This window comes from Cyrtonyx montezumae, unplaced genomic scaffold (assembly GCF_038088225.1).
Source record: "Cyrtonyx montezumae isolate F1298 unplaced genomic scaffold, pur_monq_1.0 scaffold_3, whole genome shotgun sequence".
Lineage (NCBI taxonomy): Eukaryota > Metazoa > Chordata > Aves > Galliformes > Odontophoridae > Cyrtonyx > Cyrtonyx montezumae.
Window position 1 is genome coordinate 108,404,027 of NW_027072034.1, and position 27,780 is coordinate 108,431,806.

A 27,780-nucleotide genomic window follows, 5' to 3' on the forward strand; every position below is an offset into this window, starting at 1 on the left:
TTATGACAATATCGTAGATTTTTCATTAGAATTTCTACAATTCATCTTCCAACTTTCCATCTTTCATCTTCCATTCATCTTATGTGAATGTCTGTGTTCTCAATAAAAGTAGCATCAGCCAATGCTGTTGTAGTTTTATTGAAATGCACTTTTTCTCCTCCTGAGAACAAATAAACCCACACTTTTCCCCTTCTCTATACTGCACATTCTCTGTTCATCACTGGACAGCATTCTATTAGGTAAAAACTGTTCTGATGCGAACATACTACATAAAGCTCTCTTGAAAATACATGCAAACCATAGGAAAGAAAACAGTAGCAGAGAAAAGAGTTAAAGATCTCCTTGCTGCTGTGATCATGACCCTAAACTGTCACTGGCTCCTGGCAATTAGTCTGAGCTGGGTGTGGCATCATCCTTTTTCCTGCTGGCTTTAGGTGTAACACTCAAATTCTTGCAGGCAAGAGTGACAATGGAACCATGGTTCTTTATCTGTTGAACTTCGTTATATGTCCATGTCATTAATTTTTTCATGATCACTAGATGTGTCTCCATTATCTGACACAAAAAGAGACATCTATGTCATGATGAGTACAGAAATCAGGTCAATTAGCAGATCCAGAACCAAAGTTGCCATTTTAGCTTTAGCTGAAGCTCAGGACCAACTTTTTTTCCCACCCCACACTTGGGTGACCCATAACTCCCTGTCAACCTCCTGTTCATGCCCTCTTTTCCATGGCGAAGGAAATCCTTGTACAGGCTGGAAGGAAGTCAAAACTTGGCTCTCAGGAAACCAGAAGGAAAATAAGTTGACAATATCTCAATAGAACAACACGTGCTTCAGGAAGAGTCGGGAAGTGGGAGGGCTGACACAAGGGAAGAATAGGTATTTCTTTCTTATCTGAAAAATTAAGCCCTGGTGGCTGTTTTCTTTTTCTTTTGCAGTCATCTCTAACAAACAGTGACATCATCTTTGTGAAGCTGCATGCCCCTTGGGAGGTCCTGGGCAAATATGCTGAACTAATGAATGTAAGAATGCCATTCAGGTAGGTGTAGTTGTATTTTGTCTTCACACTTCACTGTAAAGCTAAAGTAAAAAATAGCACCAGAATGCACATGGAAAACTTGTCTATAAGATACCACACGTCCTTAGAAAATGGAGTGTCATACATAACATATTCAGTGTTCTTTCTTGTTAATGCCTGCCTACAATTTCAGTAGAGTATTGGTTTGAAATTAAGGTGAGCTGTAGCAGTGCAGCTGTTTTCATGGGGTATTCTATCCTTAGGCCCTTTAACCCCTTCACTGCTGGAGCCCCCTGCATACTTGTGCGCTGCTGTTTTTTAAACGGACATTTCATTGAAATCAATGGGAGGTCAAGAAGATCCAGGTACGTAAGGCAGCACAGAAAGTGCATGTCTGTTGGACGTATCTGGTATGTTCAGCACCTGTAAAATTTCTGCTTGTATAATGCATAAGTTCAGAAACACAGATTATAAATATGTATCACTTCTAGTAGGAGCACAATTCAAGCTGTTAAGTGCTTTGCCTGTGGAGAAAGTAAATTTTATTGAGTGCCACTGACAACCAAATTAATTTCACATCATCATTCAGATTATTTTGATCATTTTTTTAATATTATTTGCATGTTGGGCTATGGATCTTTTTGCGTAAAATATCAATTTTACTCTGCTGGCTATCAGAACTGTTAAAATAGCTTTAAGACTTCAAATAGAACTGACCAAAACCCATGAACTGAGAGGTCTTGATTTTTCTTTTAATTAGCAGGGTTTACATTTGCTTAATTCCACTGATTTTACTGGAAATACTTCTGAGCGAGATAAGGATCAGATCCAGATATGCAGCTAGTGAGTTGTCCTTTGCAGGATTTCTATTCCTATTTTGTTCTTGCTTAAGGAAAAAAAAATGCCTCTAATATGACATAAGCTCTGTAGCGTTAAGAACATTCTAGGAAATGTGGATATGAAATAAAGACAAAATTGCAGGCTTACTCTATATGTATTGGGTTTTGTTTTGTTTTGTTTTTTTTTTCTTTACACAGCAAATCTTCAACAGCTCTTTCTTGAGCTTTTGCTGCTAAAGAGAAAAACATAAAGGCTATCGCGAGTCATTAGAGGATGTTCATGTTCTTTTTTAAAAACCATTCTAGCCATAGAAATAACTGACTAGGTCAAAAGTGTACTTTCTCAGTATTTCTTGACATTACTTGAGACGATTCTGCCCCAGTAAGAGGGTAAGATCTCATGATTAAGAAATAAAGCAGGAACTCGTTTTTAGTCGCTGTGAGCAGATTGTTCTTTCCTGGTCCCAAGTCCCATTTTTGAGACCCATTTCTCAGCAGTTAGAAAAGTAGGTGCCATACAAATTATACATAAAGATGTGCTTCGTGACCACATCTTCATTCTTTTACCATCTATAGGGAGATAATTATTACTGTTCTGTTGGGTTGAAATAGTCCAAGGTCCACACATCAGTGAAACTATCCTGCTTTAAAACAAAGGTCCCAAAATAGTGGACAACCCTGCATATTTGAAGAAAAATCGAGAAGCAGATGGCATCATCAGTAACACTCGTTTTTTACTTTTCTCTGCTCCTGTTGAATAAGGCAACAGATATAGTGCTACCTTGTGGAGGATTTGCCCAAAGGATTCTGTGATCTCTTTAGTGAAGGTCACAGTTGTGGTGTTTTAGGCAGCTATGAGGAGAACAAGAGCAGCAGAGTGGGACAGGAGGTGGACATCCCCTTCTGTATCTACACAGGAGGGTTAGGAACCACTGTTCTGGGTGATGTGAGCCCTACAAGGCCCATAGAGAAGCAGATCATAGAATTATAGAATCGTAGAATCACAGAATCGTAAATCATAGAATCACCAAGGTTGGAAAAGACCTAGAAGATCATCCAGTCCAACCATCTACCTACCACCAATAGTTCCCAGTAAACCATGTCCCTCATCACAATGTCTAAACATTCCTGGAACATCTCCAGGGTCAGTGACTCCACCACCTCTCTGGGCAGCTCATTCCAGCTCCTGACCACTCTTTCAGAAAATTAGTCTTTCCTAATGTGACAAGATGGCAAGATCAAGAGAGTGTGGTCAGCATGCGTCTGCTTGTGCACCCTTTTCTGCTCACTGGCTCCCCACACACACCCCCACACAGCTTACTGCATTGACTATAAAAAGCAGTGGTGCCTATACAAGGGGCAGAAGGAGTGGCTGTATCCTGGGGTGGGTGCTGGCCACGTACTCAGTTATTTATGTAATCTATATTCTGTTTGAAAGGATGATACTCCAACAGTAAACGCTGGTTCTGGTTCACACTGCGTGTGTTACTGGCATATTGCAACATCAGGAACAACTTCCCTGGCTTTTCTAAATGATTCCCCTTACATTTTGTCAAGTGCAGTTTTGGTAAATCACTGGTGAATTTGAGATACACAGAGGATAATTTATCCATCTTTGCATTGGTCCTGCAAAATACCTGCATCTGTTTGTGGACTTCTTGGAAATAGACACGTCTTTGTGTCCCTGTCTTTCATACATGACAAGTAGCAGAAAAAGAGAAGACAATGAGAAAATGATGACCTCCTTGCAATTCAAATGCCACCAGAGTCTGCGTGGCGTCCTGTGACAGTTCTGTAATCTCTCTTTTAGTCTCTTCCTCCACCTCTTACAGGCTTCTGTCTTCAATCTCCTTTCCTTCCTTGCTAGTTCATACTGTAACTGACGATGGGTTTTCTTCTCGACTGGCTTCATTTTTGCTGTTCTTCCAGGAGAAAAATCTATTACCTGCACCGCCGATACAAGTTCATGAATAGGTGAGTACAATTCTCTTGCTAGCTCAGTTTATGTTAACTTGGACTTGATCACTAAAATAATGGTTAAAGTCAAGCTGGAAGTAAAAGGTTATTAGTAGTGCTTCTAGGAAGGTTGGAGGGTGCAATTGCACACAAGGATATCTGCAAAAACAGAAACAGCAGAGTTATACTTTTAAAGGCATTTGCCATGCAAAAAAGGCAATTTGTTTTACCAGTGTTGCCTTTTTTAATAACGAGGAGATATTTTTTGATTGATGGAGACTTTAAAGAAAGAATAAAGTGTGTTACTGCAAACTTTATTTTTATGTCACGCATTTGGAAGTTTTTTGGGGGATTAAAATACCACAGGTACTACATTTTTCATTTCCATGCACCTTGCTTGCTTGTTGCAGTAAATGGTGTTATTTATTGTTCCTCTGTGAGGATGCTTAGTACTTTGTTGGTAGATTGGAATGCAGTGAACCATATCCATCTGTGGTGTGAAGCTGTTCAGCTTGAGAGATGAGTACTTTTGAAGAACCTTTGAAGTCATTTCACTCAATTATTAAATATCTTAAGGTTATATTTGATCTATTTTGTGCCTGACATTATGGAATAGGAACTTCCAGTATACATTTTCTTTCTGATACCTCAGACAATTGAATGAAAATGTCACCAAAGAGCCTCAAAAATATACAAGTTTGGCAAAAATTAGCTCATATATTGTCATTTAATGCTGCAGTGCTGCTGATGCAGTTTTCAAAAGGGTCTAGCATTTGATTTACTGTCTCACTCTGAGATCAGTGGGAAGACACATGAACTTCTGAGGGAGAAGAATTGGATTTGAAAAATCTGCATATTGGAGAAAACAGCTGTATCACTCTGCAGATAATGTCACTAGATGAACATACATGGGAAAATGAATTATGTATTTTCACTCTGCTGCATGAGCATATTAAAAAGCTTTTTATACATTAAATCCCATTGTACTGTGCTGGTGACTTGAGAGTTCCAGCACTGATCTCAAATTATGGTGTGTTTCTTTTACACTTGTAAACACCAAATGAACTCTTTGTGGAGTTAAGACATCTTATGCAGTCAGTGTCAGCTAGTAAACAAACACTGTTCTTCTGAAGTTGGTCAGTGTTCCCTCATTTGCAATCTCCACTTTTCAGTGAGTGCATACCGCCTGCTAACTAAGAATTTTATTGGGATTTTAGTTAAGAGATGGCTGCTATCTCTATAGCAATAGATTAAAAGGAAGGATTAGAAGATTCTAACATTTATATTTGGCATACAAAATTTTGCTTTACATTCATTTTCTTATCAGTCAGCATGTGATTCACAGTCAGAAAAAGGAGGAGTGCAATTTTTTCTGTGTTTTGGGTTTTTATTTTAGTTCCTGAGTGATGATAGCACTTAGCTACATTCACTTTTTATGGTCTGCTCTGTGACAAGCTGCTTGAGGCAGAAAAGCTGAATAGTCACAGTGGGAAAAGAAAGAAAACATATTCAGCTGTATATTCATTTATGTTATACTCAGATCTACAGCTTCAGTAAAACTATTTCCTTTACTAGTTCAGTGAAGATTAAAAGCCTTGGTCTGTTTTTTGAGCTAAGACAAATATTATATTGACACTGAGGCAAAACTATTATTAAAGAGGGCTTTTGTTACGGAGAAAGTCCAGAGAAGGTTTCTTGCAACTTATCAGTCTCATGTGAATTTTCTCTCTGAAACATTCTAGTGATCCAAAAATTTCAAATAATGAAACTGCCCTAATCTATTCTAGAGGAAAGGAGGGGAATCAGGTATGTATACAATATCTAGAATTCTACCTGAGCTGTTGTTAAAAACGTAACTAAAAATGTGTCTAGAACTACACTATGCATAAAGCTCCATCGAAGTTGAGCCAGATATAAAATCAATCTCAATTCTAAACAATTGTTTTGATTTTTCTAACTTCCTCTTTCCTTTGGGAAAAAAAAAAATTATATATATATATATATATAAGATTCTATCCCTACCCTGCTTTCTAGTAATAAAACTGAAATTATTTGAGAAACCAGTTTGTGCGTGAAGCACAATGTGCATCTTTGGAAACAGGACACTGGGTAAAGGCTGAGCTTGGACAGCAGAGGCAAGGCCAGGACTGGAGTGGGATTTATCTTTGAGTCACCATGTGCTCTGAGACCATAAATTTTTGCCACATGAGGCTAACAACTGTTTCTTAAAAAGGTATTTAGAAAGGAAATTTTTAACAGCTCTTCCACTTTCCTCTGTCATTGTGGTTGACTACAGTGCCTCATCACTCCATGCACTGTCCTGGTCTTGTGTAGGCTTCTCTATTTTCCAAACACCATTCCCATTTTTCAGGGAACATGAAGCCCAGATTAGCCATGAAAAAGTAATAAAACACAGTGGATTTTTTAACACTAGTGTCTCTTTTCTTTAGAGAGAGGATCATGTTCAGTACAAAGCCTGCACTGTTGGCTCATGGTGCTGTTGGGGTGTCCTGGAGGCATTTTAAGCTTGGTCATTTTTCTTTTTGAAGGAGAAAACAATTTTTTTTCCTAAGGATGACTCTGCTGTACTCTGAAGTTGTCAGCTGTGCAGAAAGTCGTTGCAACCTTTCTAGATCTGCTTGCCAGCAGGAAAGGAGCAGGCTCACTGAGCATGCCAAGTAGTCTGAACCTTGGGAGTGGCAAACCAGTGAAATTCTGGGCATATCCTCAGTGAGAAGACAACATGAATAATGCATTGTTCTTAATCTGGGAAAGCACTGTGTGTATGCCTGCATGTGCTGTGATAAAATTGCAGCACACATATCTCAAATGTGCACTTGCAGGATGACTGAGAAAGGGTTGCAGATTAGCAAGGACATTAATAACTTAGAGAATTCAAATGATTTTAGTCAACAAATAAGCATGGGCTGGGATATTTAGAAAATCCTTGTGCCTGATTACTCTTCCCTTTTCCACACCAAGGGTCACTAAGTCTGCTGAGCATACAGTAATACAGAGCTTGGGACCTTTGCAGAGGAAAAACTGGAAGCCAAGAAAGAGGGAATCCCCCAGGAGATAACTTACTATTCCCTTGTCATTCCTATCAGTCTCTGTACAGATTAGCTCAAGGCTGGGAATCTGGAGAGGACAACTGGAGACTTACATGGATCTGCCTTTCACAGCACTGGGATCTGACAGTGTTTTCCATGCACTCACTTGCAAACTAACTCAGCCTGTGCACAGAGCTGCTAGGCTGGTGTAAATGATCAGTGCCCATTAAGAGTTTGTGATAACTTTAGTATAAGTCTCATGTTGTGCTCCTACAAGCATTGCCATTCTTCTGAACAGATCTGATGGCATATTTATACCTCTGCTCCCATGTTATTCACAGATAGGAGATACACAAACTGTACCAAAATGGATAGGGCTCTTGTGGTTACAATTTTGGATTGAATGTCCATGTTTAAAAATCATCGTTAGTTTTCTTGTCTAAGATAAAAATATGTGAGGAGAAAAGGCTGAATAATCCAGGAAACATCACATATATTTTGAATGTAAGTAAGTAATAATTTCACGTCACTGTCCTACACTCTTAGCTGCATGGATATAGATTTCCCTTCCTTGAATTGTGCAGAACTCACAGCATTTTCTTTAGTCACAGAGTTATTGGGCTGGCTTATGTTGAAAGTGAAAAAACAACTAGATTTCCCATCTTTGAATTTCATCTGCAACTGGTCTTAATCTTCAAAATATATTGGTTTATGCTCCCTAACTGAAAATACTTACCCTGTGATAGAAGTATGGGCATGCCCATAATTTGTCATCTGGTTTTTGCAGGCAGAGATCATTGTTTAGAACTTGAAGGTGTGAGAGAGGGTAGGGTTCAATTTGCCAGACACATCTCCTCTTTGTTATGTGTTTTCGTCATAACATTTTCATTATAACATTTTAGTTTGCAAGTGGATTTGTTTTAGATTGTCTCCTCCAGTCAGCACTGATTGTTCCCTTTCCTGTAATTTCAGTGTGCATTTTTGCAAGAGTACCCTTGCATTTAAATCCAGCTTAATCTTATTTGCTTTCACCTTCTACATGTAAGAACCTGTGCAGCTGTCACCTATTAATCTGTACACTGAGTATTTTAGTTCTGTGTAGGCTTATTGCAAGACACTACAATTTAACCAAATGAACAAAGTAGTCTATTTTGTATAGCACCAATTGCAAGGTAAGAATCTTTACAGTGAGCAGGAAAAGGATGTAGCTGACCAGGGTTTAACTTTCAAAGCTCTCTGTCATAGTCTGTACTGTTCTAATGTTTATATGTCCAAAGTCTAATAGGTAAATTAAGCCTGAAATTTAAATTAAGGAAATAACTGATAAATAAAGGCTTAGAGAGTTTCCAAGAGATTAATGAGCTTAGAAAGATTTTTAGCAGCATGTAACACTGGCATTGTTTTTGTGCTGAGACAAAATAAGATGCTCTGTCACTGAAAGCTTCTTATTAATAATGAAGTTTGGCTTGTATAATTTGCTCAAAAATGTCAGACACTGCTCTTTTGTAGCTGTAGATATTAAGTGGCCTAGTTTGCCAGCATCAGTTCTTTGCAACGAAAAAATGTAATTAAAAAGCAAGATATTTTTCACTCACTCTCTCAAATGCTCACACTTTTTGTGTATTGCAGGATCGAGAAACAAATAAGCAGGTTTCGAGGATGGTTACCTAGAAAGCCAATGAAACTGGACAAGGAGACACTGCCAGATCTGGAAGAGAATGACTGCTATACTGCTCCATTCAGCCAACAGAGGATCCATCAGTGAGTACTTTATTACATCACAGAGTCATAACTTAATTATAAGACTAAAACTTTTCCTTCTGGATTCACCTTTGAAAAAAATATATTTATTAGTGCATGCCTTAAAGACTAGTGCCTTCAGATTAGTTCTTTGTCACACAAAGGTACAGATAGAAAAGAGATGTCCTAAGAGAACATAATGTATGTCTAATAATTAAATGTCCTGCTCAAAGCTCAAAGAAATCAATAGAAAAGTTCCTTTTGATTCACTAGAATTTCAATTACATCCTTGAAGTAGTCAACTGACTAATTCTCTCTTGAGTCAGAATTGCCTTTTTGTGTATGTTAAAGATGTGATTAAAACTTCTTATTCAGCAGTTCTGTTCTTAGTATAATCAATATTATTTCTTCTAGCATTGATGGTCAAAATAAATGGATACTGCATTTCATTCCTAGTTTATGTGTAAAAGGACAGTGTCATTTTGAATTTCTTTAACTTTTACAGAAGCAAAACTGCTTGCATAATGGCAGTGTTAGGGTCAGTTGTATTTGCCAGAGCATGCCAAAGGCATCAGTGTTGCAGTAATGTTGCTAGAGAAATCGTCTGAGGAGTAGAAGTCTTTATTCACTTGCAGAATGCAAAATAGAAAGAGGCTTAGCATTTCTTTCACATCCCATGTTGAAATTTTAGTGCTAACTTAGAAGAAAGAGGGTGTCATATAGTTACTGTGTTTCTGATATTGGAAGTGGTCATTGACTACCTGAGAACAAAGACACAAAGAATTGGCAGCACTGACCAGGGTCAGCACTGACCACTCACAGAAAACTGAGGTGATATGAAATGAACTATGGGCAGCTCAAAACATTAAAAAAGTGTGTGATTTTGTTTGGGGTGAGGACAGGTAGAGTCACTGCTCTTTGAATAAACACTTCATTCAGATTCTTTGAGTGAGCAGTTTTTCATGGAGTGGATTTACTTACTGCAAAATGAGTTAATAAAATGAACATCATCTGCTGCGAGTAGTGTCTTTTCAAATGCAGCAAACAAAATTAGGTGCAAATCTCCAGGGAAATTTCAGTATAATACTGCTCCTACCACTGGCCACCAGACAGTTACCTCCACTAAACATTTGTGCCCTGAATAGATGTCTGATCCAGACTAAGGAGTGTTGAGATATTTGAACAAAAAGATGGGTCAGTGATTGCACCCTGAAATGCCAAGAGTATGTGCAAACTACTCAGGAATAGACCAGTGACATAAAAAACTAAGAAATGAAGATGTCTGGACTGATACTTTTATTAATAGTAAAATAGTCCCTTCCAACTGCAATTATTCTATGATTAACCATTAACAAACTTTAAATTTATGGCACATTTCTTTTTTTTTTCTTTTTTTTTCCTTTTTTTTTTCTTTTTTTTTTCTGTGATGGGAAGGAATGTAAGCATATATGAACCACAGTATTTTATTCCTTCTTCTAACTTGCTCATATTTCATTTGGTATACTAGCAAGTTTCTTAGTAAATACTGTTTGGGGTTCATTAGCATTCCTGTTATTTGGGACTCACTTCATATCATTGCAGATTTTGAAACTCTACTCCCCAGAAATTGTGATATTTTCTATTTTGCTTTTTGTTTAGTCTTCAATTCCTGCTGTAAGGGGACTGATATAGTGCTAGCTGAGCTGCCTTACTTCTGCAAAAACTGTTGGCTCTGGGAGAGTCCTTATACTCCAACCATGATCCAGCCTGTTGACTGTATCTCTCTTACTCTGACAAGAATTTTGAAATATAGTAACTTGTTCAATATTTGTGTTGTGGCTTAACCCAGCAGCAGTTAAACACCACACAGTCATTCACTCACTCCCCCCAGTTGAGACTGGAAGCAAAATAGAATTTCCGAGTTGAGATAAAAATGATTTAATAAGGCAGAAAAGGAAAATTGAAAAAAAACACAATTATAACAATATTTATATATGTATATATATACATACGTTTCCACAATACAGTTATCCTCCACCTATTGACCAACACCCAGCAACATCACAACTGCTCAACAAGTGATACCCCACTAGCAATGCAACATCTCACCACCTCACCACCCACTGACCATCTTTTAATTACACTAAAAATATTTGTTCTGGCTATTGTACAAGTATTTCTGGAAAGCAAGCGATGTACTTTTGCCAGTTGAGCATATCTAGAAATTCTGTTTTACTATTTATCAGTGCTTATCCAACACATCTATAATTATTGCTTAATCATCATGTAGTAAAACAGTCACAAATATAAGTGTCTTGAAAGTGTAAATCTCCATAACTGAGTTTGCAGACAAGTCCTCTCATGTCTTCACTGTAAATTTGACCACACACTGTAGATGGAGGTAGCAGAATTCTTCTTTCTATCCTGATTTTATGTGTTTTTTATTTTCTAAAGTATTGTTCCTTAAATGAGCTTGTTCATCTTTTATGTTTGTCTCAATATTGCCATATGGGTCTTGAACTTCTTCCTTTCTTCACTGTCTCAAATGTTTTTCACCTCAGTAAACGTTAATAGTTTACCTTTTTTTTTCGATCTAATCAAGTTTATATAGACAAATCTTCAGTCTAATATGGATGATGCTTGAAACATGGTCTAAGTACAGTCTTCACTTCTGATAGCCACTGTTACACGCATGGAATGAAAGAAAACTGACTGTGCTTAACATGTGGAGCCAGCAAAAAAGAAGAGCAAAATTCATTGTATTTCCTAAGCAATAGGAAATCTCTTTTTGGAGGAAAGAAGCTCTGGCTGGCTGAGGCAAGCATTTAGTTGGGATTTTGTAGATTTTTTTCAAGATAGATAGTCTTCCAAACAGTATATCTCTTCTGAAGCCAGAGCTTAGGAAGGGCTTTATTTATACCACACCATGTCTTCTGAAAATTATCAGTTACGAGAATGCACAATTCACTATATCTGAAAAAATATTTTCCCTCAGTCTTGATGATAATTATTTATTTTTTACCATGTCTTAGTTATTTTCTGTAGTGAGCTGCTAGTCATCTGGGAATAGTAACTCTAGTGATTATCTGCAGTTTTGTAGATAATGGTATACCAGCTAGGAAAATACTTATAAGTGCTATTCAGAGATTTCAGACTTTATATCAGGAGCTGTTTTCTTTTTTTTTTCCCTTCCAAAGGCAAAAAACTCTGCTTAAATATTAATAGACTATAAAATTGACTAAAACCTTTAATTATTTCAGAAAAAAATAGATTAAACTTTACACAATTAGGAGACTAAGACAGTACCTGGATTAATTAAAATCAATAAAAAAATGAAATTAAAATATATACCAGAAATTCATGCAGTTAGTTCTCATTCGTACTGAGTCCCCACATACATGAAGATACTGTCCTGTTTTTTTTTCAGGTTTTTCAGGTGCATGCTCACTTGGTAGCTTTGTAACCAGGCCATGGCTGTTCTGTTTTCAGCACGTTTCTCTTACTCGTACAACACAAAATAGCCTTTCCTTGCCTTTTGCTCCTCCAAAATAAACAGAAAAAAAAGAGTAGTTTTTTTTCTAATGGGTACTGGACACAGACTCAGGAGCTACTTCTTCTACTGGGTTTGTACAACCTATAAAATTGTTGAACAGAATGTATGAACAGCAATCCATTAGCAGTTTGCTCTTTGTTGAATTTACAGTTATTTGAGGGCTTTCTCTAGATGATGGTTGGTTTTGTTGTGCTTTATCCATTGAAAGTGTTTGAAATCTCCAGTTCAGAATCTAATTTAGAAAGCTAAAAATATAATTTCAAAACAATTAACCTTCAGTGACTCGTCACGTCGCTTACAGTGGGAGTGTAAGAGCAGTATTTCCAGAATGACATTTTTTAAAGGGACTTTAATTAAGGATCAGTTCTGGAACCTTTCCTGGCAGAAATGCTCTCATTATCTTCATTGGGATTCTATTTGTGTGTGTGTGTGTGTGTGTGTGTGTGTGTGTGTAAGGACATCTCACAGAAATAAGGCTTACAGAGCTAGGCTAATGGGTATAACTCTTACAGAACAAATCACTGGATTTATTATCTACTTATACATTACCTTCACAAGGAATAATGTGTTAATTCTTGCTGATTTTTTGCCTTTCAAAAGAGGTGACAAAGTGACCAAAACCTTGAACTGAACTTTCTCCTATAGAAAGCCTGAACCTCACTGAGCCTGAAAATGAGCTGCATCACTCTAATGAATATGCAAACCTTTTTGCATAGTGCAGTTCCAACAAGGGTGGGAGAAGTAGAACAGCTAAGGAAACTGTTCCATCTGAAAACAGCAAGGATTAAAAAAACTCTATGGAAAGTCTCTACTTGGTGCATTTCATAGCTCATTAACATCTAATGGATGTTTATCTGCACCTAAGCTGGAAATACCTTCATCTTTGACCTCTGTGAACTAAAATTTGAAAGGTGAGATTCTCCACAGACTGAAAAAAGTCTTTTCTTTTGAATATGGATGCTGTAGATCACAAATGAGCGCTGATCATTAGTCTGTGAATATGGATTTATCACTCCAAAAGATGAGATCTTGGACCACAACAAATTTGAAGGAAAAAAGTCCCAGAAAGTGCAGGCGAGAAGGGTGGTGGTACAAAAGAATAAGTATTGCAATGAATGCATGATTGTCAACTGACAGAGGCAACCTCTCTGATTTTACATTGGAGGTAAATGGTAATCTCCACCAGCATTGTTCTAATTAAAGACACTTGAGATATTTTCATCCTTTCCAGTGCCTCCCTGTCATTTCTGCCTGTTTTTATTCCCTGCACCAACCTCCTTGGCTATGCTAAGACCATTCTTCTGGGGAATAGAAAATTTCACAGAAATAATCAAGATCAAATGACGAAAGGAAGACAATTCATGTTTGTTTGTTTGTTTGTTCCAAAAATTAAGCAAGGTTGAGTATTTTTATACCTTTACAACACAATCTCTGTATCCATGTCTCCATGAGTAATATTAGAAAACACTGAAGGATGTGTTCGTGACCTACTCCAGCTGTGACTTTTCCCACTTCTCTCCCCTTCCTGTTCCCATATGCATTTTAATGGTGTAAGGAAGGGCAGGGCAGAACTCTGTAGCAGTAGTACTCACATATGGTTTAGTTCTGGAATAGGCAGAGTTTTTCACAGTAGCATTCAGAGTGAAGTGTTAACAGCTGCTTCTCAAGCACATCTGCTTGTTCCTTCTTAGCCAAGTGAGATCAACAGCTACAACAATACAATTGCTAAGTTTACAAATGAGTGCAAATATCTACAATGTTCTTTTAATCAAATAGTTCTTATTTCCTTTTAAAATTGAACAGTGTTTGATTTTACTCTTTTTTTTTTCATTCATGACTCATGAAACTAGTAGCAACTAAATGCAGAAAGGCTATTAAGCTACTTGTCCAGAAAAGTGGTTGAAAGAACTGCTGATGGCTGCAGAATGTCCTAGTCATGATTAAAAAAAACCAACGACCTGATATCGCAAATGTGCGACCCAGTATAGGGAACCTGCTTTGGCAGGGTTGGACTCAATGATCTCTTGAGGTCCCTTCTAACCCCTATGATTCTATGATTCTATAAATGCTACTGATTTTTACCAGTACCTGAATCACTGTTTACATTCTCAATTGAATATTTCAAGAGCTCAAAGATAATGAAAATAACAGTGCTGGTTTGATTCTGAAAGTTATCTTCATCGTTCTTTAACATTCAGTGCTACCAAGGAGGTGAGATCTTGGAGATGAAAGTCAGACATGAAAAGAAAATTAAACAAAGTGGAAAAATTGATAGCTATTCATTCCTGTTTTAGTACTGTCTTAATTTCTCTCTGCTGCTACCAGAAAAACCTAATGTATAAATACAGCTTCAGCTGTATACAATGCTTTTCTATCTGCTTCAGAGTTTAGGCTGTTCATAATCTGATTTCCTTAGCATTATGAATTATGTGATAACAGCATTTCCTTTTTTTCTACTAACCCTTATATTATGTGCTGGTTATTTTCAACTACATTTGGTACGAGTCTATTCATCTCAGGGATAAGCAGAATCTCATTTACTTTGTGAGTATCAGCTGATTGAAATGGGACCATGGCTGAAATTTGGGCCTCTGTAGAAAAGGCAGACAGTATACATCAAGTACATGCTGCTCAGTACCAGTCCATTGGTAAATGACCACACACACTGTAGTCAGCCAATATGCAGAAATGACAGCAGGCACTCTAGGGCACATGTAGGACTTTGGGATATGGGATAAAGCCGGAAGTATGCTAATGGATTGATAAGAGACACAGAAATGACCTGCAAGTTTGTGAGGGGGTGTGGGAAAGGAGTCATTTCTAGAAAATCAGGTTTTATTAACTGTGCTGCTATCAGAGCAGTTTGTCTTTTCTATATTTACTTTTGGAATGTTTTGCTATGTGCCTTTGAAACTGAACATCTGTCTTGTATGGAAAGTTCAGTAATAATTTTTGGATAAAAAAGGGAGGAGCAAGTAGAGTCCCTAAAGTGCAGAACTTTGATTCCTTGCCTGGTTTCCCAAATGAATATAGAGGTACAGAGCCATATTGTATTTACTGTAGGTAAAGATTCGCCCTGAAGAACAGAGTTTTCATTTGGGAATATTACCTGAGGATAAAACTGAGCAGTAAAGCCTTTGTTATGCAGAAGATAAGGTGATGTAAATACGTCCCAAATTCTCTATTAAGATTTTGTCCCTTTACATCAAACTGACCTACCATATACTCTGTCCTCATAATGAAATTTCTGATTTTACCTTTTTATTTATCAGTTTATTCAGTTCCGCAGAGCTCCTCACCAACACAGAAGAAAACAATCTTACATCCTATGCAAAGTATTTTTTAAAAGATGAACCCTTCCATTCAATCAGTTACTACAGGGCACAATTATAAAAATATTTAATTTCCTCAAATACATGCACAAATCTATCTGATCACAAATTTCAACTACTTCTCTGCTCATTCAAGTGTCTAAATGACTTTCACAGTCTATTCTGAAGCCTCAACAAAACTCAAGCAACTCTAAGAATTCTTCAGCAGTATTTATCTCACAAGTGAGCTGGTATTTCTTAACTAAAATACTTACATTAAGTATTACCAGTAATATGAAGATGTGCTAAAATAACTTTTTTTCCTCAAGAATGTATGTTGTGGCTAATAAATCTATATAAAATATACTATGCTCAAAATCTAACCAATACAATTAATTTTGTGGGTAATTCTTTTTAATTTCCTTCACAATTCTGTCTGAACTACAGAACCTGCACTCATGCATAACTCCATGAGTAGCTTCTGCAAGCTAGTTTTAAGAGTCTTGTATTGATGAGTATATGCTTCCATCTGACTCTTAATGGTAAAGCATAATTAAAGAAGCCAGAAATAGAAATCAAATGTGAATCTCTACAGCTGCATTTACAAATTTATTCTTTGCAAATTTTTGTGCAACTATTTTTTAGCCTTCAGTGAATCTATCTTATTGTAATGCTTGGTTAAATATCTTTGATCTTTCTCCAAACTTCTCCAAGCCATTCTTTGCTAGCGAATGGAAACAGTTACTGAGATCATCTCATCCAGTGAATCATCTCAGTTAATTTTCCTTAAACTTTCTTGCATAGATTTTAAAAATGCTACAGAAAACAGTGGAATATTTGCTACTACATATTCCTAAGATGGCCTTGTTTGTGTGTTTTACATAGCTTCATAATACACAACAAAGACACTTTCTTCAATAACGCTACAAGAAGTAGAATTGTACACCATATCTTACAAAGAGTGAAATATGAAGAAGGGAAAAACAAAATTGGTAAGTACTTCTAATGTGGGTGATAAATCCTAACAGAAAAATAGTAGTCTTGCTCTTTTGCTTTGTTTTTAATGACCTTTTTAGAAATGTGCACATCTCACCCATTGCTAGGTGGCAGAGGATTTTCCTGGAAAGAGCTGACCATTTCACTGGAATGCTGGGCTGCTTTCCCAGACATTTATGTCCCCCCATGAGATTGTTTACCTCTACAAGGGAAAAAACCTGACTCACAGGAACCTGCAAGCTCAAATAGGTTTCTACAGAAAACCTTTTACTCTTTCAAAAGTATATATTTGGAAGGAAAGCAAAATTTATGCTACTGTTCATCTCAGCCTGTAGGGCATCTCCCTGGATGTCTGTTCCACCGGAAGGAAGAAGTGAGAGAGTGAGATGCTGTAGCTCTGTAGCTGCCATAGGTCAAAGGGCAGGGATGAGGAAAGCAATAGCTCTGAGCAATGACAGTGAGAGGGAAGGAGAGAAGAAAGGGGAGAATTCATGCAGTGAATGTAGCACACACACCTGCAGTCCCTACCTGCCTCAAGATCCCAAGTTCCCTCACATATCTACTTGTGCAGTACCTACATGAACTAAACCTTGCACAGATCACTGGGCTGAATAGAGCCCAGCTCAGCTGTACATGTTTTGCTTTTCTGCCAAAGACACTTCAGGAGTAAAGATATTCTGCCAAGCAGATACTAATGCTCTCACTGAACACGTTATTTAAGTCGAATTAGTAATTCTCATTGCTGTGTTCTCACTGCTATCATTCCCTGTGAATCAGAAATGGAATTGGGATTCTTTTCCATTGCATCAGTGGGGCTCAAATACCTCCAGGTTGTTAGTGCCAGGATTTAGTTTTACATTGTGCTATAGTTGCTCAATTCTATCTGGATGCCTTTCCAAGTGAAAAGTGCCCACATATCAGCAATCAATCATTATTTATGCCCCTAGTTCTCACTGAGGAGGGACAAAGCCAAACTGAATGGGATGTATGATTACATTTTTTGTGCCAAAGAGCAATTGTTTTGATCATTTTCAAGTATATTCCCTGTTCTTCTACTACTTGAGCCCATCACGTGCCTGTTCTGTCTGTTAGTCTAAGAGTCTTTTATAAGACATAATATATTCTACAGCATGTAGGAATTGAGCATTTGTGTTGTTTTACTGGATTGTAGTTAAAAAAAAGTAAAAGTCCCTGTAAAAAGAAGTAAAGGTCCCTGAAGTTTTCCACTCCCAAGAAATGCAGCCCTTCATTCATATAGCTTCCTTAGACCAAAGTACACAATACCAAACTCCTATCTTCCTGTAAGATGCTGGATTTCATTGAAGTTATACTGAAGATGGATTTTGCAAATGAATATTTAAACCTCAGGCATGATAAATGACAGATTTTGCTTGATATCTGAACAAATCTTCTTTGCTTGTGTTATATCCTAGGTCATCAGAACCTTAAAGATGATTTTTTTCTATTTGAAACTCTGACTTCAAGCTTCATTTAGCTGTGTATCCTGAAACTGTTCTTTTCTTTTCTCTTAACAGTTTTCTGGTCCTACTGTTAAATAATTGGATATTTTGGTTTTTAGGTCTGAATCGATTGCTCAGTAATGGCTCCTATGAAGCTGCATTTCCTCTTCATGAGGTATTTTCTCTTTTTCTTTTTTGAAGAGACACTTCCCATAACATGAATATTTAACTGTGCAAAAATTCTCAGTCTTACTAATGTTATTATTCTTCTTTGGATTCCACAGCTGCCTCTGACATCTTTCCATTTAGTAGTGCTTAAAAAAAAAAAGCCTTTTTTATTGCAAAAAGAAGAGTAGAGAGAGTTGTTCTAGATTTGTTCTGTAAAGAGTATTTCAATGTAATAAATCAGTATGTTGGCAGAAGGGGAAAATATCATGTGGTTTTCTCTTTGAGACTCTCCAGTTTATAGCCTTTGATTTGAACACCAGTTATCGTATTTCTTAAGAAGAATTTTTTCAAGTCTCACTGTATATAGAAGAAATCTTCCTTTTAATGTAAATTTTAGATTTTGTCTCATAAGTATGGAGATTGCATACAATTATATTATGCATACTAGGAGTGACAGCTTTCTTAGATATTCTTTTGCTGTTTTTGTTCATTAATATCTGAATCTGAATTTTAGGGAAGCTACAGAAGTAAGAATTCGATAAAAACCCATGGGGCAGAAAACCATAGGCACCTGCTCTATGAGTGCTGGGCTTCCTGGGGAGTCTGGTACAAATACCAACCACTGGATCTAGTGAGGTAAGACTTTCATTCTTTTAATATGGTTCAGCCTAGGTGGTGTGATCATAGATTATCTTTTTTCTCTCGAAACCACAAAGTGCTCAGTAAATTCATGTGTGTTTTAGAAACTGATCTTGAGGCTGGGGAATCCATTTCATTCAGGGTACAACTACATTCAAAGAGGTGTTTATAAAGAGGTTTGATCATGAAGAGAGTTTCCTCATAGTGGTTTCTGACACCATAACTTCTCATGAAGGAGTTGCAGAATAATTAAGAGAGAAAAGAAAGAGAAGGCTAGGGAGACATGAATGCATGGATACCCACTGAGGGAATCCATGCAATTCCTCCTCAAAGCATGGCTTTGATAAAAAGCCTCCCACTGATTAGTTCTTCCTATTTTTGTCCACAAAACAACCACAGAATTGGCCTCAACTGAAGTTCATTGATTCTCACAGACCATATAGAGCTAAAAGCTCATACACACTACGTGCTTAACAGCACTAATGATGGGTGAAAGTTTGTTGTTTCTCCTATACTACCTCCCTACCACTACTATATCACTGCAGTCTGGATTTATTTTGATCTTAGAAGTAACCTGCAAAAATGAAACACTGAGAAAGCTTAGATGTGACTTCAAATTCTTATAGCTCTTTTAAATAACGTTTCCAAATAGGCTTGCATGCACTAATAGAAGATTACATAATTTTTATGCAAGGATAGTGTGCTGAACCCAGGGGCAGAGCTATTGCTGAGCATTAGTGGGCTTTTGCTGCTTGAAAAGGCAAATGTGAAGCTACAAAAGCCTGCAAACAGTCTTAAGTTGTACTGGGATCACTGAAGATATAGTTATGCATGCAATTGTTTTCTCCTCTAATAAGTCCTGCAACTGACAGAAACACTTGTTTTTTATTGATTCTCAAAATTATTGCTAGGTAAAAATTATCACTAAGGGTGCCCTAGAGTCAGAGGATGTTATTGTTTGAGGCCATATAAAAACCATCCATTCCACAAAACAGGACATGTTCAATTTCCACGGAGAACATTTCACAAAGAAATACAATAAAATACTTCTACTGAGTCGAATATTTTTAAAAATGCTTTAGAAAAGAAAGTAATGTATTTGTACCTCATATTTAATTCCAAGCACTTCCTAAATCTTCTTTAATATGCTGACCTGGATAGATATAGAGAAATTTTGTCTAAATACGTAAATTACTGATTTGCTTAGTCGACAGTTATAGTGAAGGAGTTTGTTGCTGTTGTTGTTTTAATTTCCAGTTATACAATACCAGAGTCACAGTACGAGCAACTTATCTTTACAATTTCTATTTAAATAATTTGCTCACAGTGGTCAAGTCTAATGTTCTTCATCAACATTTCTTGTTTGTAAAACTGCTGCAAAGCAATATCAAGGTCTTAGATTAATTTGGTTTGTGACTGTAATCCATCAGGCAACTGGGGGACTTTTTAAGCATAAGAATGAACAATTGTACAGGACCTTGGTAGAAGCATGGACATTAAGTCTGGGTGTGATCTCCTAAATTTTGTACACCTTTAGCTTTTCATCAGACAGTGCAAAGACTTTTCCAGAATTACTGTGCAAGAGAAAATAAGGTAAGTAGCAGAGTCCCTTAGCTGAGGTCATGAGTGGCATGTCATGGTTCAGAACAGGTGCCTATCCAAGCAGCAAGAGAGTGGGAGGGAGAGCTACGAGCTGAGTTCACAGCAGCATTAAGTCTCCATGGCTTCATGCTCAGCAAGGGTGAAAACTGCTGCTCAAACCCAGCCTTGCCATTACCTTCCTGGAGCACATCATTGGTATCTATGAATGCACAGAGGGAGGGGTTATAGGAAAGGGTTGGAATGCCTTCTTCTCACTTCGTGGATGTTTGATCCCTCCCATTTCCCTATGTCCTGCCAGATCTCTTCTCTCTCTTGCCAATCTCAGGAGCTCAGATGTGTAATGAGCTGGAGATTTTGTTTGAAGAGCTGACTCCACCAGCAAATGTTCATTTCACTTGGAAGTATCTCAGCAAGCATGCATTAAACAAAAGCTATTATTTTACCAGCTCTGCAGCAGGAGAAACTTCTTTGTTCTTTTTCCCGAACAACAATTGTGTGGGCTGTGCTTGAAGGGAGTAGTATTGCCATCTGTACAAAAGGAGTGGATGGGTGTTAATTCTTCAACAGACATCTGGCCAGAACTTACTGCTGCTAGCTGATGTTTCCCTTCAATATATGCTTTAGAAAAGCTAAGGAGTAAATTAGGTGAAGATAATAATACTTTTATTAACAGATACAGTATTTCTACCTTAAAGTCAAGTTACCACAGTGGTAAATGAAGCCATCCCTATGTTGATGCTGTTTTGTTTTCCCTTAGCTGTTAAAAACAAACCTTATGTCTCTGGTGTTGTTAATCTGATGCCTTCCAGATTTCATTTAATCTCATCATCTGGCTGTTATTGGAGATACTAGTCACTAGAAATAAATGAGAAAAAGTCATTTGAGGGGAACTGTGTATTTTCTGTTTTCACTCTGCTTTGAAACACAGCAGTATGAGGCTACAGACTTGACACAATTGCAGGCACAATTATAAAATAACAAATGTGGTACTATGATTTTAATTACGTTTCTGTTGGAATTTTGCATCCATAGTTACGTAACAAGAATAATTTAAGATCCTTAGAATGGATAGCAATTGGAAAAAGGCAGGACTTTTGATATTTATATGCCTGGGGATTACATATATCAATGGAAACTGTTGCAGTAATTCCCAGGGGATTTGGATCACCTTTACACTTTTTTCCCTACATTGTAAAAAATGTTAGATAGCTCTAGCTCCTTCACAACTTCTTTCAGTGGTGTAAAAAGTTCTGTACAGGATTTAATCTGACAAGCAAAAGCATTAATGAAGATAGATGTGTTCTTGGCTTAAGTCCAAATTTAAATATATTTTAGTTCCACAACTTCCTCCGAGGCATCCTGAAACCAAAATATGTCACCGAATTATAGAACCATAGAATAGTAGAATGGTTTGGGTTGGAAAGGATCTCAAGGATCACCAAGTTCCAATCCCCCTGCCACAGGCAGGATTGCCAGCCACTGTATTATATAACAAAGGTCAATAAACACAACATTTTATGGGTTTGAAATTGGACTTGGTTACTTCAAAAATGTACATCATTAAATATGCAGATTGAAATTTTGGCCCATTTGAAGTCAGTGGTATTAGAATGGAGGAAGGGGAGAAAGAGTTAAACATTAAGGCAGATTTTGTTGGAGCATTAATAGATTTGTCAGCATAAAACTGAGAAACTGAGATTTCTTACTTTTTTTTTTTTTTAATTCTAGTCATATAGTTTATATAAGGATAGGAGACATGGGTTATCCTATCAGGTGCTTGAGGATTTTTGGTTTCTTTGCTTTTGAGAATTTAATGCGAAGGAAATTTTATGTGGGAGAGCCATAAGAAGTACACAGTTGTTTTTATTTTCTTTTTTCTACTATGTCTAACAACCTGAGAAGTGTTACGGAAATGAGATACAAAAATCAACAAACATGCAAATGTCATCAAGCCTGGAAAACTGCAATGAGTAGAGTAATAATAAGTGAAAATTAGGTATCAATAATGCACTCTAGAAGAAAAAATCCCATGATTTCTTTACATATAAAACAGAGTTTTAGGTAAAGTGCCAGTATACAGGTAAGAGAAATGACTTCACTGTAGACAACTCTATAAAATTTCTCTTCTGTAGACAGTAAACAGACAAGAAGCAAAGAGCTTTTCCATTTTATGTGGTACAACCTTAGTGGTGAAGAAATCTCTAAGCCATCTTTTTCTCCTGGGGACTGTGTCTAGGTAAACCCAGTTTCTGATGGGAATAAACATAGAAAGGACCTGAATGTGGTACCTGGGCAAGTCTCCAAAGACCACATCATTGTCATAGTTTGTTTCTTCAGCACTTAGGCTGTAGAAATATGCTAACAGAAATATGCTAACTACAGGGCTATAGGAAATGAATATAACTTTATCCCAATGCTGCTTGCAGTAGCACAATCTGTTGAATACCTTTTGTGAAGCAAAGGGGGACAGTGGAAGACTAATACTGTTTGTCCATATTTAAGTCAATAGACATCAAAGCAGTGTCAACATACAGCCCTTATTTTTAAAACCAGGCTCACAAGTGACCTCAGCTGCCTTTTCCTTCCACTGAAAATATTTGAATCATTCTGTAATGTGCCCATGTTCCCTTATGTACACAATGATACTTGTTTGTGTCTTCCTCTAAGATCTAGATGCTTCCTTGATCTCTAGATCATGAAAAAATAATCGTATTTTGCACTGTTAGATGGAAAAGCTCAACAGGATAGAAAAAATTTTTATCAAAAACATTTTCTAGAATGTCAGGTGGAATGGGGAAGCATTCGTTCTTGAATACAGGACCTCATTCAAAAAGATAAATCTTAATGTTAAGTTTACTTCTCTACTTTGAATTTTGTACATGGAGAAAGATAGGACCATAAATATTCAATTGAAGTAAGTTCAAAATGTGAACTTTCTATTTCAGTGGAGCATGCCCAGCTTGACCTCCTATGCATCAACCAAATAATTAGGGCAAAGGGTTCATTATCATTACTAAGTCAAGGCTCAAAAAGCAGTTTCCAGTGTGTCTTTTTACGGCCAGACCAGCTGCCCTTGTCAGAACTGAGTGTGTTATTGTTAGCTTACCACTTCTTTAGACTGTAAATTTGTGTCTGTCAAATTGTAGAGGAATAGAAACATGACAATGTCTGGCTTCTCACACAGTGCTGGTAAACTCAAATGCTTATAAATAGCATAGATCAGTCTTATGCCTGTCAACCAGCAAAGCATGAGCTCAGCTTATGACTTCCCCAAGAACAGAGAACTCTGCTATTTCATGGTCTCTCTGCCCAAGGCAAGTAGTCCTTCTATGTTTGTGAAAAGCAGATCTAGCAGGGCACCACCCCTCGTAGGCTCTCTTAACAGCTGAATGAAGAAGTTATAATTTTCCACACACTCTAGAAACCTCCTGGGCTTCTTCTTCTGTGCTGAACTGTATTTCCAGTGCACATCGGGGAGGGCTGGAGCTAGCACAACTTCTGCTAGCTGCTCATAGAAAAAAGTTTCCATCTCTTCATCTTGGTTAGGCAGACCATAACAGACCCCCCAGATGTCTGCCTTGTTGGCCCTCCCCCAGTCCTTACCCTTATCATTCCCAGCCCAGTTTGAAAACTGTTTTGTTTATACCAGACCAAATGTTTCTTTGTCTTCCTCACTGCTTCCAACCCTGGAGCACATCATAAGGCTCCTCCTGACCATGAAAGTTTGCCAAAAAAAAAAAAAGTTTTATGGTAGCATAAAGGAGCCAGCAAAGCTCCTTTGTTTCTGGACAGATGAGAAGTTTCATTATTAGTATAAATATGGGTTTTCATCAAATTCACTTGACATGCACATTTAAGTTGGCTTCGAAGTCTTTGAAGTGCAAGAAAATCATCTTGTCTCATTCTTTAAAACTATGCTTGCAAAGAATCTCTTAATATTTTGATTGTGATAGTAGCATATTGATTTGTAAAGTGTTCAAATCTGGTCATCATCTTACTGCACAATACCCAAATAAAGAATAATGCACACAAATTGCTCCTGTGATGATAAGGTCTTTTGTGTGTTTGATGTACAAGTAAAAGTGTGAGTACACTTGGAAACATGAAAAATGTTAATGAATATATAGCAAATAAGAAGTTCCTCACCAATCTGTGATTAGTTTTTAAACAATATAGCTAATATATTAGGATTGATTCAGATTATATTCTTCAGACCTCACTTGCAATTTTCTCTTCACCCTTAGTAGAATCATGTGATTCATTTTCCAGGAATTGAGATAAGAAAAGAAAGAAGCAAGTGAAAATGAACTTGTTTGGAGAATAACATTTGATCGACTGATTTCTTAGAAATAATTCAGGCTCATGTCATTTTTCTGTTACATCAATTTATTGGTGAAAATGGTTTCAATGCAGTTACTTAGGAAGTAGAATACACAGCTAAAGCATCAAAGCCATCAGTTTCTCAGACATAAAGAACAAGCTTTTAAAAATAACTCAGTTTTCTCTCTGAGTTCTCTGCTAATCTTATTATAAACACTGGTTTATGAACTTCCAGATTCATTTTAGAAATAAATAGGCAGGTTTTTCAGTGTGGGTTGATAAGCCTAATTCAAGACTTTTTCTTTAGGAAATTCTGTCCCTGCTCTTTAATGTATTCTTCAGATATGATAGAAATATTCATTTTCTATTAAGAGGCATGATTAAGCAGATTTATTCTAATTAGCGGGAAACTTCTCTGTGTTGTATTTTAAAACAGACGATACTTTGGTGAGAAAATTGGGCTGTACTTTGCCTGGTTAGGCTGGTACACGGGGATGCTCTTTCCAGCTGCCTTCATTGGATTGTTTGTCTTTTTGTATGGAGTCACTACTTTGAACCACTGCCAAGTCAGGTAATGTGGGCACTTTTATAAGGGAAATTAAAGCTGTGGGATATTATGAGTAATCTAAGACCTCTTTAAAATACTGTTAATTATTTCATTTTGGATGATTGGCTAAATACTCAGGAAAACACTCCTTGGTTCTCGTAAGATACCCAATATTGAATTTCCCCTGTATTGTGTTCCTGAACAGGGGTGGGAGGTAATATTTCTTGCCCAGCTGCAGTTCCTGATGGTGCTGGACACTCAGCCTGAAGAAGGAAAAGTAGGGTTTGGGTTCCTTCATTATTGTGATAACAAGCCAACAGAAGAGTGGGAATTTTTCTTGCTTTTCAAGGACTTTTCCAAAGACCCACCTCAGAGAAGCATTTTTCAGATGGAGAACCCCCTCAGACTTCTGCTGAGTTCCACATCCTTTAGGCAATCCCTGAGAGAATACACAAGAATGAGTCAAACTTATCTACACTCATTCTTACCCTTTCCCAGCTGATGATCACTTCTGACTCAAGGAAAACCTGGAAATGGTAAAGAGCTATTGCTAGGTTGGCCTTGAAGAACTGTTTGTTGCACGTAGGACTACAAATGCTGAAGCCTTTGACAGTCAACAAATCTTAATTATACCCATACAGTTAAGTACATCTTGGCTTCAGTTATAGAGAGAACCAGTGCTTTTCAATAAGTAACTGACTTTTATTAGTGAAACATGTCAATCCATTTTATGACTGATTGCTGTGAATCAAACTACTAACTTTTATCTATTTTACTTTTCAGTAAAGAAGTCTGCCAAGCTACAGATATCATAATGTGTCCTATATGTGATAAATACTGTCCCTTCATGAGGCTGTCAGACAGCTGTGTTTATGCCAAGGTACCTTTAAACTATGCAAATAAGAATGCTTCCCTGGTAACAAAATTCCTTTCACCTTTTGCAATTGTCTTTAGTGAGCTTGAATAGATAAAATCTTCAAAGGACAGATCAAATTCAGCCAATGTTAACATCCGTTGTCTTTTACAAGGACTCATTTTGGACTGTAAAACATCTGAATGCAGTTTGCACTTACAGATTCAGCAGTACCAGAGGTCACATCCTACATGCATGTGCTACAATGTCCTTGGCATCAGGTTTTATCTTATGATCCATCCTTTGTACGTGGCTCCATAAAATGAATGCTCTGGGTCTGAAATTAGGCACACAGTTACTGTTGTCAGGGGTCAGTCCCAGGCCAGGCTGGAGACTAGTGAGCAAATGTGGAGTTCTTTGAAAGACGCATGTCACACATCAAGGGAAGAGTTTCAGTCCTCAGGATTGTCAGGCCAGCTGCACTCATGACTGTGCTAATTATATTAGTGGAAAATAGAAAATAAGTAAGTGGGAGGTGCTGACATGACTGCAACACTGTAATGAAAGGAATGGAAAGAAAGAAGTACAAAAATGCAAGACATAATCTTTATTAAGATAAATTGATTGGATTGTTGATATCTCCATTAGGTAACACACCTTTTTGACAATGGAGCTACTGTCTTTTTTGCTGTTTTCATGGCAGTGTGGGGTAAGTTTTTGTTTTGATATGAATAATTGCAGTATGTTTTTCTTAAAACTTGTGATGAAACATAGGTCATTATAATTTTCAGCACACTTTTCAGAAACTGAAAAGAACAATATAGGCTTGATTCTTTTCTCTTCTGCAAAAGGAAAATGGAAGTTGTTGAAATCAGTAGGGTTTTTTATGGGGTATCATTTTAATGTAAAAAATAAATGGTATATGCAGTGTCTATATAGGTATCTGTATTCTGGTTTTATGTGTGTGTGGGTTTTTTTATCAGTCAGAACTGAGGCCTATTCATTGTTAACTCATAGGGCTTCTCTTAGCTTAGACAAGCCCAGTTTACTATTTGTACTAGAATGAATTTGTATATTGTTTTTCTTTCATGCAGAAAAGCAGCAAAAATTAGATACATGTGAGCTGGTTCTAATTAAAGTAAAAACAAGATGAAATAAATGTAGGATATGTTTGAATGTCTAATTGATCCAGGAGTTGTCTAATTGTTTCCATGGAGGCTGAATTTTGCCCATAGGACAACTCTCTTTCTGGCTCAACTGTCTTTTCTACTTTGGTCTTGTAAGCAAAATTTAAGCAAGAAGAAACAGTCATTTTTGGCAAAACATAAAGTCTTTCAAACATATCCTGAGTATGCCAATATTCTTTGCCTTTGATAGTGCCTTTAGATAGTGGCTTAATGGATTGCTTCAAAAATGACTTCCATCTCATAACTCCAGATGATTGAACTATCCTGACTTAGTTGTTTTCAACTTCTTACTCACATCTCAAACTGCTTGGGAAAAGTATCCGAGTAATTCTTATATTCTACATTTTAATCTGCAGATCTCTTTGCTGTTCTGCAAGAGAGATCCAGAAGACAATGTCAGAGCCATCAGGAGAACATAGATTATCTTAGTTGACTGTTGTGATTCCTTCCTCCAAAGCTATGTTTTTATCTTTGTTGACTTAATAAATTAGGTCATATTCTAATGAAACCTATTCATGATATTTTATGTAGTAGTGATAGTATTAAAATATCTTAAGT

At 37.0% G+C, this 27,780-nt stretch overlaps 1 protein-coding gene across 2 annotated transcripts in view; it reads left to right on the forward strand.

Annotated features, from left to right (window-relative positions):
• Window positions 1-27,780, forward strand: part of ANO4 (anoctamin 4) — a 113,863-nt gene that overhangs the window by 48,381 nt on the left and 37,702 nt on the right. For both annotated transcript variants that reach the window (XM_065742751.1, XM_065742750.1), the window contains exons 4-13: window positions 943-1,043; window positions 1,286-1,387; window positions 3,791-3,835; window positions 8,497-8,628; window positions 16,336-16,442; window positions 18,026-18,081; window positions 18,589-18,710; window positions 25,072-25,206; window positions 25,966-26,062; window positions 26,684-26,744. In XM_065742751.1, the coding sequence (XP_065598823.1) occupies window positions 943-1,043; window positions 1,286-1,387; window positions 3,791-3,835; window positions 8,497-8,628; window positions 16,336-16,442; window positions 18,026-18,081; window positions 18,589-18,710; window positions 25,072-25,206; window positions 25,966-26,062; window positions 26,684-26,744 (958 nt within the window). The remainder of the gene's footprint in view (window positions 1-942; window positions 1,044-1,285; window positions 1,388-3,790; window positions 3,836-8,496; window positions 8,629-16,335; window positions 16,443-18,025; window positions 18,082-18,588; window positions 18,711-25,071; window positions 25,207-25,965; window positions 26,063-26,683; window positions 26,745-27,780) is intronic.